This window comes from Juglans regia, chromosome 13, assembly GCF_001411555.2.
Source record: "Juglans regia cultivar Chandler chromosome 13, Walnut 2.0, whole genome shotgun sequence".
Taxonomy (NCBI): domain Eukaryota; kingdom Viridiplantae; phylum Streptophyta; class Magnoliopsida; order Fagales; family Juglandaceae; genus Juglans; species Juglans regia.
Genome location: NC_049913.1, coordinates 3,356,817 through 3,376,953, shown reverse-complemented (window position 1 = coordinate 3,376,953; position 20,137 = coordinate 3,356,817). Strand labels below are relative to the sequence as shown.

The 20,137-nt window shown below is 36.8% G+C and overlaps 2 protein-coding genes across 2 annotated transcripts; one reads left to right on the top strand and one right to left on the bottom strand.

The window, feature by feature from the left end:
* Window positions 1–6,761: 6,761 nt before the first annotated feature.
* On the bottom strand, window positions 6,762–8,518 carry LOC109007091 (peroxidase N1-like). The gene is made up of 3 exons (XM_018986629.2): window positions 7,980–8,518; window positions 7,723–7,885; window positions 6,762–7,455 (listed from the first exon to the last, which is right to left on the bottom strand). Exons 1-3 carry the CDS (start codon window positions 8,388–8,390, stop codon window positions 7,049–7,051), a joined length of 981 nt encoding a protein of 326 aa, XP_018842174.2. The 5' UTR covers window positions 8,391–8,518; the 3' UTR covers window positions 6,762–7,048.
* Window positions 8,519–11,419: 2,901 nt separating this feature from the next.
* On the top strand, window positions 11,420–13,172 carry LOC118344283. Its single transcript, XM_035684693.1, has 2 exons — window positions 11,420–12,327; window positions 12,563–13,172. Exons 1-2 carry the CDS (start codon window positions 11,548–11,550, stop codon window positions 12,644–12,646), a joined length of 864 nt encoding a protein of 287 aa, XP_035540586.1. The 5' UTR covers window positions 11,420–11,547; the 3' UTR covers window positions 12,647–13,172.
* The last annotated feature ends 6,965 nt before the right edge of the window (window positions 13,173–20,137 follow it).

Genomic DNA, 20,137 nt, shown 5'->3' with positions numbered 1-20,137 from the left:
CTTAGCCAACATTTATATAGAGGCCAAGGCAATACAATAGTCATTCTTAAGCAATGTAAGACTTACTGACTAAGACAATAAAAAATACAACTCTAATAAATTTATATTTTTTGAATAAATTTATAATTATATTATATTATAATTTGGATCTAAAAAAATTTTAAATCCAAAAAAAATTATAAACCCAGTGAATCACTAGGTTGAGTGGATGGCAGGGTGGGGTGCGGTTTTCAACCCCGCCCCGATAGGTTTCAACCCCACCCCTGCTATCGGGGCGGGGTTGAAAACCCTTCCCCCGCATGGTGCGGGCTGGGGGCGAGGAGGGGATGCCCCCGTCCCACACCATGAGGGTAGCACCTCTAGTATAATATCAATTAACTAATTATATAATAATTATATAACTTAAGAATGTAATTTTCATCTAATTTATCATCATTGACCATATAAAATAATTTTTTGTTTAGTTAAATAATTCACATAATTTTAATTTATTATTTTCAATAAATTTTTTATTAATTTATTTTAAAAGAAAGAAGAAAAAAATCATAAAAAAATAATTGGGGGCTAGCCCGAACGGACAGACAGGATAGCTATCGGTCCAGTCCAGTCCATAGGGATGTTCAGTCCGGTCTGGTCAAGGAAAAATGATGGACCGAAGCCATCCATCACCCCTCGAACCGGATCAGACCAATTTACACCCCTAGGTCTTCGTGTGAGATTCCCAGTGCGACATTGGCCTCTAAGCGCAGCGGTCTTCCGGCACGCAGCTGCAGTCCATAGCTCCATTTCTGGCATCCACAACTACCAAGAGTTTGAGGCTCCCCAGTTATTATTTATATGGGTATTTCCATTAACATTCCATCATTTCCTCATATATTAGGGTTTTGTGTATGTGATTATCTTGTTGGATTTGACTGGATTTGAGAGAGAAGAACGTAAATGGATAATTCAAATTTTATTTTTTTAATATTTAATATTCCTACCACGTGGGAATTTATCGTCAAGCGGGAAGGGCTAGCGGTGGGAGTAGCATTTTTTTTAATATTAATATATATATTCACTAATAATAACTTAAATAAACATTAAAAAAATACACTAGAGGCACATTTGGAGGACACCTAAACATTTTCTATATAAAAATTCTATCAACCCGCCAGTAGTTTTGAGTTTCTGTACCTAGGCATGCTGGTCTCTCACTGCCTGTCAGTTTGAGGCCAATAAGATTGCAACCTAACTCTGCACAACCACAAGCACTAGATGCATCTCGGGAGGCCAATTCATCGAAGACGACACATACTGAAAATCCTGAACCGAAATGAAGAAAGAAAGAAGGAGAATAAAATTTTTTATTGCACTAGTTACGCGGAGGTTATCCCAACCGATTGCAAATAGAGTTTTTCTTTAATTATTATCATCCCCACCATCTTCTTATTTGACATCTAATAACTAGATATAAATAATAAATGATGAAGAGTCTTGTAATCATGTCACGCCAGAGAATAACCAAAGGATGTTGACAAAAAGAATAGTGTATAGCACTTATCCTTACCATGCATGCTATTGACAGCCACGTTATTTGAAAGCGTAACATAGATAATATCATATATCGTAATAGTTATATGTTATGTCTAGTTTTTCAGAATTTTATTAATTTGACTTACCATTTTCATTTCATTTCTCTACTATATTTACACGATTTTTACAGACTTCACAACTCACATAAATATGTAGAGATTTTTAAGCCTCTTATAATTGTATAGGCTCCCATCTATGTACGGTAAGACCATCTAACTTATATACAAGAAGGGTGATTTTTAAGAATATTTTCATAATTTTTTTGAAAAATTCTATTCATCATTTCTATACTTTACACACTATATTTTTTTTTTCTCTTATCAAACATATGGTATATAGATGATAAGTAGAATAATTCAATTAACAGAATTGCTTCTAAGCAGTTGGGCTGTGAATCACCCAAGAGCATCCCTCTATTCACTTGTTGCCACGTAAGAAAATATACAATAATTTCAATAGACTCCATCACAGAGAATCAAGAGGCATCCGTCACCATCGTCATCAGCCACTTCCATGGTCGGTGAGCGTCATCTTTAAATATGAAATCCACGAAACGTTCGTGCTTCTCATTCATCTCTCTAGTCTGAAATCCACGAAATTTGTCGTCCTACTTTTATAACGTCATCTTCGATTTCATTAAGACGAATGCCGTCTTCGATTTCACTCAACTTTCCTTAAATCTGAAATAAACGAAAACCCCCTTACCCAAACAAAGCCAACGGACTCCTCCCCTCTCTCTCTCTAGAAAACCCATAACCAAAACAACAACCTTTATTCCTCTTGGTTTTTTGGTCTCAAATTTTAGGAGGACGAGCATGGTAATACCTCGTGTGGTAAATTTTTTTTTCTTTCCTTTTAGCTAATCTTCGTAATAATTTAGGTTGTTTTCATGTTGAACAAATTCGAGAAGCAGATAGCATTCTTCTTCCTCTTTTTTTTGTTGGTCTCGAATTTTAGACGTATGGTAGATATTTTTCCATGCTGAAAATGATGTTTTCATATTGATCTTCGTCTAAAAATGATGAAGCTTTGCCGATGAAGAGATCTGTGTAGAGAGGGGGAGATCTGAAAGGGGGATCTGTGTGTCCTTGGAATTTTTTTTCTGGATGCAGTCTCATTGTAGTGAAAATAGAACGTCTACGTGGCATTAAATTATTAGAGGGCTGTTTTTAGGAGAAGATCAGCCCGACCGATTATAAGATTATTCCTTCAATTAATTTAAAAAGATTAAAATCAAAAAAACATAAAAGAAAAATATAATGTGTGATATGCAGGAACGATAAACAATAAAGCTCAATTTCTTTAATAATTGGGTTAGATTTGTTTAGATTCATAAACACTCTTAACTCATATTATCTAATCTAATCATTATAATTTTTTTAAAATTTTAAATAAAATACAATAAATAATTTAATTTTTAAAATATTAAAATAAAAATAATATTTAAAAATAATATTTCAACAATATTTTCGTCAATTCATTATCCAAACTGCTCCCAAATCATTAATCAAAGAAAAATTCTATTCTTAAGCCTCATACACCACACACCAACCTTTTTATGATTTCTTTAATTTTATTCTCTTACTAAATGTGTGGTATATGGATTATGAATAGAATAATTCAATTATTTTAATAATAATAAAACCAAAAAAAACTTTAAAAAAATTTAAAAAAAAAAAAAATTTGATGTGTAGTGTATGGGCTTATGAATAGCAATGCTCCTTCTTCATCCTGCTGCTCCTCCGTCCCCAACCCTCAACCACTACCATCAAAGCCTCTGCCGCTGTCGACTTCGACCCAATGCAGTCATGTTGGGAATCCGTCTCCCAAGCCCGCTCCCGTATCCTCGCCCTCTCCTCCATCCTCAACGACTATTCCTCCCCCAATTCCTTCTCCTTCTCTTCCCTTGCTGAGTTCGACCGCCCCGCCCTCTCCCTCTTCTCTCCTCTGCTCTCTCCTCCCCGCTCTCTGGCTCCGACTCTGACCCCTCTGTTAATGGCTCTACGAAACCTACCTCTCCTCTGACCCCCCATCTATTTATCGTCATCCTCTCATTCCTCCCACTCCTCCCCGCTCTCTACCTCTCCCACGTCCATTCCGCCGCTGGCTTCGAGGCTGTCCTCTACGCCTATGAGATCAAGTCTCGTATGACAAGCCCCTCCTTATCTCCATCCCCGACCTTTCCCAACCTTCCCTCTACCATACCCCTCGTCCCACTAACAATGCTACCTCCCCTGCTCAATCGAAACCCTCTGTTGGGGCTTGGTCGCCCCCTCTCGAGCCTCAGATCGCCGTTAAGTTGACGAAACGTGCCTGCATCATCGATGTCACAATGAATTGCTATTACAAGCACATCTCACAGATGCCGAGCTGGTCCAAGCTTGAATTTTGCCGATCCGTGGTTGTGTGGGCCGGGCATAACTGTTCTTGTAGAAGGGAGTTCAACAAGGATGATGAATTTTAGAATTTTAAATTTGTACCTCATTTCCGAAGAATGGAAACGAGATTGAGGGCGCAGTGGAGGAGATGAGAAAATTAAGTATGGAGAGAAATGAGGAGATTTTGGAACCCAAGGGTACAAAAACTCCTCCGCCTTGGGAGCTATTGCAGCTAACATTGAGGATTTTGGGGGCATTGCTTGTTGGCCCCGTTGAATTCGCAAAATGCCAAGGACGCGGCAGCCAGGGGCGGTGAGGAGCTTGTATGCGTGAACGACTCACGATCCAGTTCCACAGGCTAAGGGTGTGCATCCGGATGGATAGATCCGGATCCGGATCCGACTTTTTAAAAACGGGCGGACATCCGCCCGGATACACCGGATTGAAACCCGGGCGGATATCCGGATTGAAACCGGATATATGGATTTTCTTTTTTTTTTTCAGAAAAATTAATTTTTAGTTTTTACCACTTTTAAAACGCATTTAAAAAAATAACTTTTTAACACTTTTTAAGTGGCTTTTTTTGTAGGCTTTTCTATTTGTCATTTTTATAGGCATTTTTTTATATAATAAATATTTTTATAGGCATTTTTTGAACTATTTTATAGACTATTCAAATTTTTATAAAACAAAATAAATAATAGTAGACATCAACATCCACAATAGACTACAGACTTTATATTATTGTTTACATTGTTCTGCAAACCATTAACTTTACAAGGAACAAATAGTGAAAAATTCAAAAATAGCAAAAAGAATTGTGGAAGAACATTTGAAGTCAAGCCCTCTTATCATCTTCATTGTAAGCTGCGGGAAACAAAAAACTTCAGATTATTGACATACAACATCTAGAGAGATGAAAAGCAAGTAAAAAAAAATAAAAAATAGATTGGAGATTACAAAAAATAAAAATAAAAAACCAAACCAAACCCAGATCCAAACCAAAAAGAATGGAAAAAAAAAAGTTTAATGAACACAATCGCAGCATCTAGAGAGATTAATAGCAAGAAAAAAATCGAAAATAGACTAGAGATTAGGAAAAAAAACAAAAATAAAATAAAACCAAACCCAAATTCAAGATTAGAGAGACTTACATAGAGAGAGACAGAGAGCCAGAGAGAGCCATACTGGTAATTTTTTCTGTGATGAAAATGGACGACGACAGCTCATAATATGAGTTAGGGTTTCTGGAGATGGAGAGAGAGAGAGAGAAAGAGTGTTGTGGGAAATTAAGAAATGAAACCTGACTTGCCGACTTGGGGTCTTGGGAATTACAATTTACAAGACTTGGGAGTTGGACCTGACGTCATATTGGATATGTATGCTCTTCATTGGAAAACGCAATAGTTAATAGTAGAAAGAATTTAAAACCGGATGCGGAATACGGATATCCGGCATCCGTAACCGCATCCGGGCGGTAACCGCCAGGGTTCATCCGGTTTTCCGGATTTTTAACCGGACCGGAAAAAAATCCGGTCCGGATGCACACCCTTACCACAGGCAATCTTGACGACACGAAGTCTCATTCTGCTTGATAGGAAGGCTCACGCCACGCGCGGCTGCCAAGTTGGAGGTAGCCGCATAAGTTATTCGAATGCAAACACACCTAGCAAGGCTAGAAACGGGAAATCCTATTGGTTTCCAAGTGATTGAAAAGTTAGCAATTTGCTTTCCAGGTAATGGTTGCTGGCTTGTTGTATAGTTAAGTAGGTTAACGCGTGTGCCAAAATCAGTGTTTGTGTTATTGTACCTCTTAGTAAATTGAGTTTATTTTTGGACAGGCAATTCTTTTGTTGTATTGTATTGCATGTTCTCGAGGGAAGTTGCATAAATGGTTTGCAGCTACCATGATTGAATGATGACTGTTTTCTTTTTTGAATTGCTCTTGTAGTACTTGTTAAGAATCTTGACTTGGGCCTGAAATTCTGCATTCGGCATGTGACATTACTATTCTCTGATGCTGGTTCTTGGCGCCTTGGGCCATAATGGTTGGCTCAATTATGAAGATTCTGACCCATTTTTTCGACCTTGGTCTAATATATAGGTCAGAAAACGTTTTTTTCCCTTAAGTAATGTTTCTCGTGCCGAGCATTTGGATAATATCGTAAATGATAATGATATAATTACAACTATTTTATAATTTATATCAAGTTATTCATTGTAATTATGCTTATTCAGTAAATAATAATTTTTAATTAAATAAAGCTATAAAATAATTATAGAATAGTCATAATTAAGTTTGTCGTTTTGCTTCGAGGCGAGAAACAGCGTTACAGCAGTCCTTTTGTGATCTTGTGAAGGCATTGATTGTCGAAACGTTTATTTCATTGACAATTTGACATCGACCAATATCAAAGTGGTTAGTTAATTGTCGACGAACAATCAATTATAGAGAAACAGTCATCAATAGTTGTCATGATTGATAAAGTCGCTAGTCTCTCTCTTTCTCGCAACCAAATTAGCCAATTAAGTACGTAACGCGCTAATTAGGTTGCATGCAGGCCAAGACAATAAATTAGCTAGCTAGGTGGCATGCACATGCATGGGACCAATCATTTCCTTCTTTTTCTTGTCATCCTTAATTTCATTTCGTTTTTTAAATATCATCTAACGTACGAATATATCTTAGATCACTTCAGCATTCAAATACAATCTGGTAAGAAGCCGCGCCGGCCGATATTATATTACGTAGCTAGCGACGGTTCCTACTTAAAGTCTTAAAAGCTGAAAAATTCCGGCAACATTGTAAATTTCAAACGAGTAAATTGAACACAACCCAATTTCTTATAAAATTATATATAAGCCTAGAAACTGTAAATCCTTCGGAATATTGGCCATATTAATCCTGATCTTACGCCATTCGTACTCCTATATATAATCCAAAAACAATAAACTGCTGCCTGCACAATGCAAGACGCTCTAATTGATTGGCTTACGCCTATAAGCAAATAAATATGTAGAACATAATATTAAATGTTTTTTTTTTTTCCTCCTCTCCCGTCCCTTCTGATAGAGGTCTGATGAGTACTGGCCAGTTAGTTAATTGCAGAGCATAATTTGCGAATTTCACCCTGGGTACCCGTTTTAACATCAACGTTGCTCATCTTCACCATGGACCTTCCAAACTCCACATTGAAGACGCTCACTCCCAGAAAACGTTGAACAAAAGTCTTTGTGGAGGCATCAGTCCATAACTTTTGATCCGACTCGAGTACTCCACGGCCTTTCATCAAGTTGTTGAAGTAAGACGTGTCAAATCTGTTTTGGCTTCCAGGATCTAGTCCTACACGCCTTGCTGCGTCGCCATTTTGTGGGCAGAGAGCTCGGAGTTGAGGCAGGAAAGCTGGGTCAATGGTAGGATCAGCACCATTCCCACTTGTATTAAAGTTGTATAGTCTGTAACTGAATAGCCGGCATGCTGCTGTTCCAATGGTGTGTCCACCTACATTATACATAGTAACAAAATTGCATACGATTAGTAATTAATTGACACACTATACGCGGTATTTTAGCCTTCGTATATACTTGCATGTACATTGAGATCATATGGGTTTGAAGTTGATGACTTTTTGTAATAATTAGCTAGTCATCTATGCCTTGACTTTATAGTTAACTCAGCTTAATATTTAATTCTCTATTTTTCAAAACCAAAAATCATGTATATGTAATCATTAAGACTATGTAGAGATATGCATTAAGTAGTTCTTACCAGCGAGGACAACGAGATCTTTAGTATCGAGACCTTTCTCTGCAAACTTTTGCTTTTGAACATCAACGGAGTCTCTAGCGCTAGGTAAATTGGTGGTATCTGAGGCCAATGATACCCTGCCATCTCTGCGTCCAGTAGGCACCTGCCAGCTCTGTCCCTTGGTCTGCAATAACAATTGATGATTGATCAATATAAACATGTGGTTGTAAGATCTCATGCATGATTATTGCACACATATATACGTGTGTTATAATTACCAAAAAAACAGAATCGCGAGCAGCAAGGGTAAGAATATCAGCGCAAGAAACGACGCCAGGACATGCAGCTTCAAGCTTGGCCTTGGCATCGTCAATGACTTCAAATCCTCTTAACAAACTGTTAGGTGGGGCTGTTCTTTCTGTGTTAGTCCCCTCGATAAGGATAGAAGCATCGCAGCCATTCACAAAGCAATCATGGAAGTGCATCCTCAACAGCCCCGGAGCAATAGCGGGATTAGACCCAAAATGAGTTTGAACAGTGGATCGAACAATGGATTCTACTCGAGGACATGTTTTCGAATAGAACCCGACACGAGTGCCTTGGCCATGCACCAATGAGGCATCCAGGGCGATCAATACTACTACTACAAACATCGAAACTATGACGCTGTTTGAACTTTCACTTCCCATTATGGTGAGAGCTAGAAACTACAATGACACTGGGAGTGAGAATGTTATAAGGGTTTAAAATACTCGGCCTTTGCTAAATTGTAGTGTGTAAGAAGTGCTGCTTTGGCTTGTGATATTGCTGGGAGGGAAGTTGGATATATATATAGGATATAAAGATTCCATATAAGAAAATGGAGCCAGGAGAGAAGTCAGCAAAGCCGGCTAAAAGAACCCATGAAGCGTCGAAGCGTTCAAAGTTGGGGGTGCATGATGTGCTGGGGAGCAATACCGCGTGACTGGTTCAACTTGTAGCCGTGAGTATGTTGACTCGATAATGCGAGTGAGCAACGGTCGTTCGATTATATAATGGATCACCGTTCAACAGTGTCTTTTTCACCGAACATCAAACAATGATTGAGAATTACGCACGAGGGGATAAGAAAAAGATATACAGCTGAGATTAAAGAAATTTCCACGAAAACAGTACTAGTACTGATCCATGCAGTGGATGTAGTTAGCAATGTACTGGTAATTTGATATATTTAGAAATTTTTTTCTATTAGTTTATTGGTTTTAAATCTTTTTCTATTTTAATGTATTTAGAAATGAATGAATTTGAATTTAAAATTTAAAATCTTATATTGATTTTATGTTTTAATAATCTGTGAAATTAGATAATTTGATATAAGATATACTCCATCAATATTAATTCAAGCTTATTTACGTTTTTATTAAACTTCAAGAAAAAAAAAAAAATAAAGCATATATCTTATATTGGAATCAAGCATAAACTATTTATATTGTTTTTTTTTTTCGAAAAGGAACCAGAGAAAATTAATCAGTTAATGTGGTGGTGTTACGACATTAATTCGATCGTACCGACAAAAAAAAAAAAAATGAAACGACTAGCTAGCTGCCACCCCTACCGGCCCCAATATGTCCCTCGAGTTGACCAGATCAGAACCACCTTAATTTGAAGGATGGCCGACAAACCATGCACCCTGTGAAATGCATGTGGCTTTCGATCGATGGATCGACCTAAACAACAAATTAGCTTGGGGATATATATATCACACGTAATGTTTTAATAAAAAATTCTATTTATCATTTTGACATCACATAGTATATATAATATTTTAATTTTTAATTTTTTTTACTTATTAAATATGTGATATATAAATGATGAATAGAATAATTAAATTAGTTTAAGAAAAATAAAATAAAATAAAAAATTTAAAAAGTTAAAAAAATAAAAATAAATATAACATGCAGTATGTAGGATGATGAATAATAAAATTATAATTTAATTAATAATTAGGATGAGAGTACATGATGAGGAATAAACCCGAAGCAAATTATAACACGAATTAGCTAGGCGTCAATGCCTGCATATATAATTAAATACATGACAAATATTTCAAAGGTGAAAACAGGGGAAAGCAAAATGTTTGGCATCTTCAACGTCGTATCATGACGAGATCAACTATAGAAATAGCCTAATAGGGCTTGATCGACCTAGCAAGTACAGTTAGAACGTCTCTTTCATGGAAAGTTAATAATATAATTAATGCATGCAGTTGGGTTCGTAAAATATCGTAACGCCCACAAATTAAGAAAGAAAAAAGAGTTCGATCGGAATGTAAAACAAACTACTGAAACAGAAATTCTGAGAAATATCTCAAGAAAAAAGAAGGGGAAGATGTCAAGAAAAATGTTTGGCATCTTCAACGCATGACGAGATCAACTATAGAAATAGGGCTTGATCGATCTAGCAATTAGTACAGTTAGAACGTCTCTTTCATGAAAGCTACCTAATATGATTAATGCATGCAGTTGGGTTCGTAAAATATCGTAACGCTCATAAATTAAGAAAGAAAAAAGGGTTCGATCGGAATGTATATAAAATAAACTACTGAAACAGGCCGAATTCTGAGAAATATCTCAAGGAAAAAAAAGGGGAAGATATTTGACATGATCTTCAATGATGGGAGCTACAGACCAGCAGTCAGTAGTCAGCGCCGCTCCCTAGAATGATATCGAAGGAGCAAAGGGCTTTTATTCCAGGCCGCAGTATCTTTGAGAATATCAGCTTAACTCAGGAAATGGTCCACTCTATTCATAGGAAATTCATTGGGGGCAATGTTCTGGTTAAGCTTGACATGTCTAAGGCTTATGATCGAGTAGACTGGAATTTTTTATTACAGGTTCTGTTTAGCTTTGGGTTCTCTCCTAATGTTTGTGACCTGATTAACTCTTGTATATCCTCACCGTGGTACTCTGTCATGATGAATGGGACCCCCATGGGTTTCTTTAAGGGAAAGCGAGGCCTAAGGCAAGGTGACCCCTTATCGCCTTACCTTTTCATAATAATGCAAGAGGTGTTCTCTCGTCTCCTTAAGAATTCCTTTGAGACAGGTAAAATTGGTCAATTTGTTCAAGCTAGAGGGACCCCGATTATCTCTCACCTTATGTATGCAGATGATATAGTTATATTTGCAAATGGTGGAAAAAGAAGTATGAGAGCTTTGATGGAAGTTTTGAACAAATATGAGGAGTGGACTGGTCAAGTGCTCAGTAAAGAGAAGAGTGCTATTTTTTTCTCTAAGAAAATTTCAGTCTCTAGGAAACATGCTCTTCTCTGCTCTACTGGGTTTACCGAGGGTTCTTTTCCTTTTAAGTACCTGGGGGTGCCTATTATGGATGGTAGGCTAAAGGCTTGCGATTTTGGCGACTTACTGGGCAAAGTGAACAAGAAGATTGCAGGATGGAAGATGAAGATTCTCTCTGCTGGTGGTAGAACTATTCTGCTGCGTCATGTTTTATCTAGCATGGCCACCCACCTGCTGGCGGTTTTAGATGTCCCTAAAGTGGTGATACGTAGCCTGAATAAACTCATAAGCTCTTTCTTTTGGGGTGAATCGGGAGGCAAGAGTAGGAGGAAATGGATTTCTTGGAAACACATATGTACGCCTACGGACGAAGGTGGTTTGGGTATTAGGGACTTTGGGGATGTTCAGAGAGCCTTACACATGAAACTTGCCTGGATCTTATTAAGGGCAACTCTCTTTGGGCGGAATTTTTTAGAGGTAAATATGTTAAAGGAAATCACTTATCCCTCCTTGAGCCTACTAAAGGGACCCGCTTTTGGAAATCTATTGTCCGTAGTATTCCGGAGGTGATGAATAGCTCCAAATGGATTGTGAAGGAAGGTAATATCTCCTTTTGGTATGACAATTGGGACAACGAAGGCCCTCTCTATGCTCAATTTCCTGTGACTGAACAACCTTTGATTAAGATAAATGAGTGCCGTATTGAGAATGGGTGGGATATTTCTCTTCTGAACAGATTAGTGGGCCATCAGAAAGCCAATGATCTGTATGAGTTTTTTGCTAGACAGAAGGAGGGTGAAGATGTGCTTGTTTGGTTGAAGGATAATGAAGGCAATTTTACTACTAAGAGTGCCTGGGACTGTATAAGGGTTCGGGCGCCCCCTTTACCCTGGGCTCAGTGGATATGGCATACTAATCTTCCCAAGAAGATTTCTATCATGATGTGGAAGGCTACTAATAACTGCCTCAGTGTTGACAAGAATATTAGTATGGTGGGTGTTTCAATGGCCTCTAAATGTAATTGCTGTCAAAAGGGTCATACTGAGGACCTGAACCATGTGCTCTGCACGGGAGATTTCGCTAGACACATTTGGCGTCTAGCGGCCACTCATCTAGGGGTTCATATGGCCCCTTTCTACACTTGGAAGGATCAAACTAATTTTTGGTTTCGTCGTGCGGGTAAGTCTTCACAGGTTAGAACCATCTTTGGCCTTCTGCCCTCCATTATTTCCTGGAAACTTTGGGAGAGGCGCTGTAAAGCCCGATATGAAGATAAGGCTCACTCAAAAGAGTCGGTTTGGCACGCTATTAAAATTTGGCTCCGGCGCATCATGGACCAGATCATGAAAGTGAGTTCTCTTTCCGCCCAGGACATGAATATTTTGCATAGACTGGAAATTCCAGTCTTGTTCCCTAAGCCCAAGAGGGTCCGGGTGGTAAAATGGCACCGGCCCCCTCGGGGCTGGGTAAAACTCAATACCGATGGAAGTAGTTTCGGGAACCCTGGAACCTCTGGTGCTGGGGGTGTTATTCGGGATGAGGAAGGTAGATTACTTCTGGCTTACTCTGTTCCATTGGGTTTAGGTACCAATAATTTTGCAGAACTCAGCAGCTTATTGGAAGGTGTTCGCAGATGTCACGCGCTTGGATTTTATCGTGTTCAAATAGAGACTGACTCCCAACTGGTGGTCAATTGGATTGTTAAGAATAAGTGCCCCATTTGGTATTTAGAAGACTTTTGGGAAGATTTACAAGGACATCTTAATAGCCTGGAGTATACAGTAACACACATTTTTCGTGAAGGCAATGTCGTGGCTGACTTTCTAGCTAAGTGTGGGGCTGAAGGTTTGAACTCTGATTGGTCTGATATTCACATGTTGCCTAGCCTGTTAAGGGGTCTTCTCCGCATGGACAAATTGGGTATGCCCTACCTGAGGATATCATGAGCCTCTTGCCAGGTTTGTTTTGTGTTTTTTGCTTGTCTAATTTTGATATCTTGGTATTTGCGTCTCTTTGTTCTTGTTTTCTTGGTTTTTTGCAGGTTTCCCTCTTTGGCTTTCTCGGAAGTAGGTTATATATATTTCTTTAGGCTTGTACCCTATATAGTTACACTTGTTTTGATGCTTGGGTACTCTTTTTCTAGATTTAGGTTTTTGTACCTCCCAGGTGTCGTGATTGTAACCACGGTTTTCCTCCGCCAAAAGTGAGGGCAATCAATAAAATTGGGGCTCCGTCCTCTTTTTAAAAAAAAAAAAAAAAAAAAAGTCAGTAGTCAGCGCCATGGATTAGAAAAAGGGTTTGGATTTTAATGAAATCCATCACAATAATTAATGCATGCAGTTGGGTACGTAACGCCCACATAGAAAAAGTCAGTAAATAGTTATTTTCATTGCAAATATATATATATATATATATATATATATTTTTTTTCCTTATACTCTCTTATTAAAATTTTATTTTTCCTCATTAAGTAGAAAAAGCCAAATCTTATGGATGGGTCGCTGCAGGTCATGAAGAGCTTGCAGATCTTTTCTTTTGGCATAAAAAAAGTACGTAAACTAGAAGAGCTAGACGATTATATAAGATATATATCATGACCTGATCATTTCAATTGAAGTGAATATATATATATATATATATATATATATTTCTATATCGCGAAAAGGTAAAGAATATATATAAAAGTTTTTAGTTGTACTTTAAAAAATTTTTAATTGTATGTTTATGTTTAAAAAAGAAAGGTTTACAATTGATGTGATATATCAGGAATTTATAAGCTTCCACCTTATAATTCATGTAAAAGTCATACCCATGCATGAAAACTTGTAATACAGCTAGTAATTAGAAACCATTAAATAATAGTCAGCGTTCTTGGAAATTACTAACATTAATAGCAAAGACAACCCAATTTATTATTCCACAATTAAGGGTATAGATTCTTCATGCATCAATATATAAATATATATATATATATATATATATATATATATATATACTAGGTGAGAGTAACGTGCAAAGCACGTTTGTCTAGTTTTATGAAATAATTATTTATAAGAAATAATATATATTTTATAAAATTGTTTAATTTCATTTAGTAATTTAAAGCATAGTGCAAAATATAAAAATATTAATTCAAAATAAAATATCATTCAATCAAATAGTTGAATTCAACTTTTAACGCCACCTTTAGACCACCCTTTGCTTTTCCAACATTAATAGCAATTAGACACTTGTATGAACATGGACCTGGTGGACGTGACTCATGATCAGAGTCATCATGATCCTCATCATCTTGATTGTGCTTGAATCACTATCACTCTGCAATTGAATTGAGCAAGCCACAAAAACTTAGGAACCCAAAAAAGTCAAATGAAAATGTTAACAAAAAAAAAATACTGCAAAAAGTTCAAATAGCTGATAGAAAGAAAGAAAAATAGAAAAACAGACATTCTATAGAAACTAATAAGAAACCAGCACAGAAAGAGTCCTACAAGAGCACGCAGATTAACAATAATAATAATCATAACAACATGCTTTAAAGTGGCTTCTCCAATACAAAACTTCACGATTTGAACTTCGTCCAATTAGTTTCTGCAAATTTCATAACAGTACAAGAAGGTTAAAGATGTGAGTCCCAACTTCCAACAAAATCATGGCAAGAGGTAAGAAATCAGGTTCACAAGATCGATCTCCATGAAACATCAGCGTGTCAAAATTTTAGATCATAACAATGAAAGAGTTAAGAATTGTAAAAACAATATATCAACAAAAATTATCCAGCAATAAGACACATGCACTTAATTCTAGTTATATGCATAAAATATATTAGCATATATAAAGGAAATTGTAAGTGTAGTTTGAGACAAATAATTACATCCATCACTGCATGATAAAGTTACAAGTGATCTAGATAAAGGGAAAAAAGCATTATCAACTGTAGTACCGAAAACCAACTCTTTTTCTCAGATTCTTTTGTCGTGCCAGTCTTGCTTTTACTCTTTATTTTTTTACCAAATCTGGATGGTATTAACTCACATGAATAACCATGCAGGAACTAAAGATGAAACCAAAATAATGTTGTTTTTAGCCTCACCATCATTCATCAAGGGGGAAAAAAGAAACACGACATCCTTCAATTTGTTTTTTTTTTTTGGGAGGGGGGGTGTGGACTTTATAAACACAAAAACCTAGAAAAATTTCTGGTCCAACATTTTCATTTTTATGTATCATAGTCAACTAATATACAATTTATAAATTATTTTTCATGGAGTTTCAAACTCTTGAACCCTTTTACAAATGCTTCACAATCATATTATGATTGTGCAGGTTTCTTTACAAAGAAAAAAAGAAGAAGAAAAAGAAGCGAAGGTCCACAGAAGAAACAATTACACATTAAGATGCACACATGCAACTACAAATAGTAAATCTAAAATTTTCATTTATATGATTAAATATTAAGATCCCCATTCCTAGCATCAATGTATCACACCTACAAAGTAAAAACTCTAATAGATGTAAATGTTTGATAAGATCAGGCTCAAGTTTCATAAGATTGCAGAGCTATCAAGTTGAACCAAGATCAAGAATCAATCAAAATTTCATTTATTAAGACCAAATTAAAGCAAATGGATCTGGCTGCATGCATACCTCTTTGACTTTTTGCAGAAAAGGGGCTAAGTAATCCTCCCATTAATTAATCACCATTAATTATTTTAAAGCTATGATCGAGCTTAATTTGGTTGAAGTCATGCAAATAAATATTATAAGTAACAAGTACTATAATATGATGAAAGTATAAATAAATAAAGCAAACTATGATGAAAGTACAATGAAGACCAATATCTATGACAAAGAGGAAGTGATATGGTATTAGTAAACTATTTACAAAGAAAAGAAAGAGTTCAAAAAAAAGTTTGTGTGGAGCTGTAGGGTCATGGTACTGGAAGTATGTACCAAAGAACTGCCTGGCCTTGAATAGAAGAACTAAATCAAGGAAAAGGATAGCAATAACCATCTCCAAAATATTCAGGATTAGGCTTATTTAAGTTGAGGTCAATTTATATTTCCTACTATTAAAGACCCGTTCTTCCACATACTTAAAATAACATAAAAAGTATACATAAATTAATGCTGCTATTGTTCAACATTAGAAAAACCTTTAAACTCCAGCATATTCCGTGCTGCCTCAGCTTGAGCAGAAGCCTTTCCCTCAGCAGCACGTCTTAAGGCGCAACAGCTAGAGAAGAGATGGAAATGGAAAAAAAATATAAGCATAATGGCTTTCTATATTAGATTCATAGGCAGATCAGTTACTTATATTGAATATGTGCATAACGTAGAGGATTAAGTCTCAAGACAATCATTCAACTCATCTCCAGAACTGTCCCATATAAGTCCATCTCCATCCTGCAAATTGATCATCCCCAAGACAATCTGAAAAAAAGATGAATAAGATGTACTGCTACTAAACTACCAAAATCTCATATTCTACTCCAAAAGAAATTTATGCCATAACAATTGTGAAGATAACAATCAAAGAAAATATCTTGCATGAGAAATTCCAAAAGGTAATTCTTGAGCACAAAAGGTGACGTTTTCTCAAATAATTGAAGAAGAAAAATAATGTTTTTCTTTTTGAATGCAAACAATAGCAAAATGGGTTCACTTTCATTTTGAATATCCAAAATTGTTATGCCTTAAGGATGTAAAAGGTCAAAGCAGATGTATTTGATCATATAAACGCATGGGAAAAAAGGAAGGTTTTGCTAGTATCAAAATCCACATTTAAGCATGGAAATATTTTCTTATGATAATTTCATGCAGGCAAAGAAAGCAGCTACCAGAGCAAGGATCTATTTAACTTTCAATTGCTAAAATTTATTTATAAAAGAAAATAAAAGAAAGGAAAGGAAACAAAAGAGCTAAACACAAGAAGTTCTTCTCTTTTTTCAATTAATTGAAACACCAATGGAAATGCCCGTGACCTCATGCATCATCCATCCTTATGCAAGTTGGAAGTGCCACTCAACACAAAAATTGAAAGCATATATAAAATGTAAAAAACATTTTATCATAAGTTTCTCAATTAGATTTGCCTTAAAACATATAAACAGATCCCTAAACTGAAGGTTGAAGAAGTTCATCAATTTCCTTCTCCAATAAGAGAGAAAATGAATTGGGAAAACCATTATCTGGCTGCGAACATGATATACTTGCCTCTCCCTACCCACATCAAGCATATCAGATCATACTCAAGAAAAACTATGTAAACTATGCCAAATTTCTCAGTTAAGTAAGGTAAGATAATGTGTTGTATTAAAATATATGATACAACACACAAATAAGCATTGTACCTTACCAAGGTCGTTATAGTCTAAAAAAAATAAATAAATCTGGAGACAATATCTTCAAAGACACAAAAAGAAAACAGAAAAAGACACAGCAAACAAAAAAAAGGAAAAACAAAGAGGAATAGAATCAATGTAAAATAAACATTTAGGCAATATCAGGAAAAAAAAATTCCGCTTCTCATTTACCTACACAAAGGATGGAAGAAAAAAAAATGAAAGCACAGATAAAAGGAAAGCAAAAACAGTAAACAGAAACAAAAAATAAAATTTAAAGATAGACCAACTTCAAAAAAAATTTACATATACTCCGATGTGTATGTACAAAGCATAAACAAAACAGAAAAACTAAAGAAATAAAAGCATTTAAAAAAACTACCAAAACAAGGAAAACGTAGAAAAAAAAAAGGAAGAAAAGGTGAGATCAGAGATAGAGAGAGAGATGATAGAAATTAAAGAGATGAAGAAAATAGGACCAGGAATGCAGTCTTGGCACCGAGACTGCACATCTGAGCAAAAAAAAAAGGGCCCATTTAGGGTTTTTGCAACCCAGATTCTTCGAATAGGATGATAGCTTCAGAATAAATTTGGAAATTTTGACAAGGTCGACGCTAGGGTTTTTGAGAGTGTACAAAAACTAAGAGATATGGAAAAGCTTTTTTTTTTAAGTTAGATCTACATTAATGAATCAATGTAGGTTGGCCAGCTCCACTAATGCCGACGTAGGTGCAACTAAACCAGGGAAAGCATCCGGCATCTCTTTTCTTCCCAAGGCGCGGTTGGTTTGAAAGGATGCTTTATCGACGGGAATTTTGGCAAGCGCAAGTCGTTGAAGGTACTTCGTGAAAGATCTTGAACGCAACTCTAGACTCTCCAGAAGGAATGTCCGCATTGATCAGCGGCCTTCAACAACCCCGCGTTCCTATGCCTCGTCGCAAAATTTCAGGAACCACCTCAGCTACCTTTGTAGGGAGATGATGGCATCTAGAAGGATTGGTTCCGCTGTTCCAACCGGTCCTTCTCTTCCCGTGCTCCGGATAAGTCGCCTTGAAGATTTTGGTTTAGGCACTCCAATCGGGTTTTCTCATCTTTTCACTTCTGCTTGTGCTTTCACAGACGATGCTCCAGCTTCTTTACTCTTTTGCGCCCATCTTATAGGTCAAGTCTTGTCCTCTCAAGGTCGCGCTTCAGTTGTTCCCTCTCCTCCTTTTTGTCAGGAGCATGATCTAAGTTCTCCTGAACGGCAGCCTCCTAATCATCCACGATAAAGGCCGCAAGCCGAGAAATGTCCTGGCGACATAGAAAAAAGTAAAAAGTGAGAAAGAAGTGGTCGAACCTCGGGAAAAAAGTCCTGGCCAATGGCTTTCTCTCCGCTTCCCACCATTGTTAGTCAAGACAGAGAAGGAAGGGCCTCCGCAAGGCTAGCAAACTCAGGCAATCTCGCAGAGACTTCAACAAGAGCATGTGGATCTCCGCTTAAACCCCCCGGATGGGGGCCGATCACAGCATCTGGAAGAAAGTCGTCCCTCGCTAGATACTCAGCCCAGGTGAGTTGTTCATCACTCAAACCCTCACCGGCCGCATCACCTACAGAGCCATCACCTTCAAGGAACTCGACCTGGACGAGTGGGTAGATGACTGGACTCCGCGTACTATCGTCGGCTGAAATATGTACAAAGGGACTCCCCCTCTTTGGGAGTGCGGCCTGAATAAAAGAATCCACAACAAGACTCTTCGAAACTCCGAGGATGACAATGTTTGAAATGGACTTATTTCTTATATGATCTCTTGCCTCGACACGATTGTCAGAAATAGCCTCCACCCCTGATGCTGTGACAACGTTTGAAATTCTGCATTCGGCATGTGACAACGTTGGCTCAATTATGAAGATTCTGACCCATTTTTTCGACCTTGGTCTAATATATAGGTCAGAAAACGTTTTTTTCCCCGTCTGTTGTATTCCACGGCCCTTCTTATAGTGTTTAATTTGGAAGAAGAAGAATAGATATACAAGTGAGTCACTGTCAAGCCATATGGTGTATATATGCAGACAAAAGTAGGAGAGTAGGAGGGCTCTCATTGGCCTTTGTCCCTTAAGTAATGTCTCTCGTGCCGAGCATTTGGATAATATCGTAAATGATCATAATGATATAATTACCTCTATTTTATAATTATTTTATAATTTATATCAAGTTATTCATTGTAATTATGCTTATTCAGTAAATAATAATTTTTAATTAAATAAAATTACCTTTCTGCTTAAATAAAGCTATAAAATAATTATAGAATAGTCATAATTAAGTTTGTCGTTTTGCTTCGAGGCGAGAAACAGCGTTACAGCAGTCCTTTTGTGATCTTGTGAAGGCATTGTTTGTGGAAACGTTTATTTCATTGACAATTTGACATCGACCAATATCAAAGTGGTTAGTTAATTGTCGACGAACAATCAATTATAGAGAAACAGCCATCAATCGTTGTCATGATTGATAAAGTCGCTAGTCTCTCTCTTTCTCGCAACCAAATTAGCCAATTAAGTACGTAACGCGCTAATTAGGTTGCATGCAGGCCAAGACAATAAATTAGCTAGCTAGGTGGCATGCACATGCATGGGACCAATCATTTCCTTCTTTTTCTTGTCATCCTTAATTTCATTTCGTTTTTTAAATATCATCTAACGTACGAATATATCTTAGATCACTTCAGCATTCAAATACAATCTGGTAAGAAGCCGCGCCGGCCGATATTATATTACGTAGCTAGCGACGGTTCCTACTTAAAGTCTTAAAAGCTGGAAAATTCCGGCAACATTGTA

Bases quoted from the DNA above. Each gene is read 5' to 3' on its own strand.
- LOC109007091 (XM_018986629.2), bottom strand. From the start codon at position 8,390: ATGGGAAGTGAAAGTTCAAACAGCGTCATAGTTTCGATGTTTGTAGTA. The intron at 7,886-7,979 runs GTAATTATAACA...TTGTTATTGCAG, and splicing joins CTCGCGATTCTGTTTTTTTG to ACCAAGGGACAGAGCTGGCA. The intron at 7,456-7,722 runs GTAAGAACTACT...TGTATAATGTAG, and splicing joins AGATCTCGTTGTCCTCGCTG to GTGGACACACCATTGGAACA.
- LOC118344283 (XM_035684693.1), top strand. From the start codon at position 11,548: ATGAATAGCTCCAAATGGATTGTGAAGGAAGGTAATATCTCCTTTTGG. The intron at 12,328-12,562 runs GTGAGTTCTCTT...CATTGGGTTTAG, and splicing joins TCATGGACCAGATCATGAAA to GTACCAATAATTTTGCAGAA.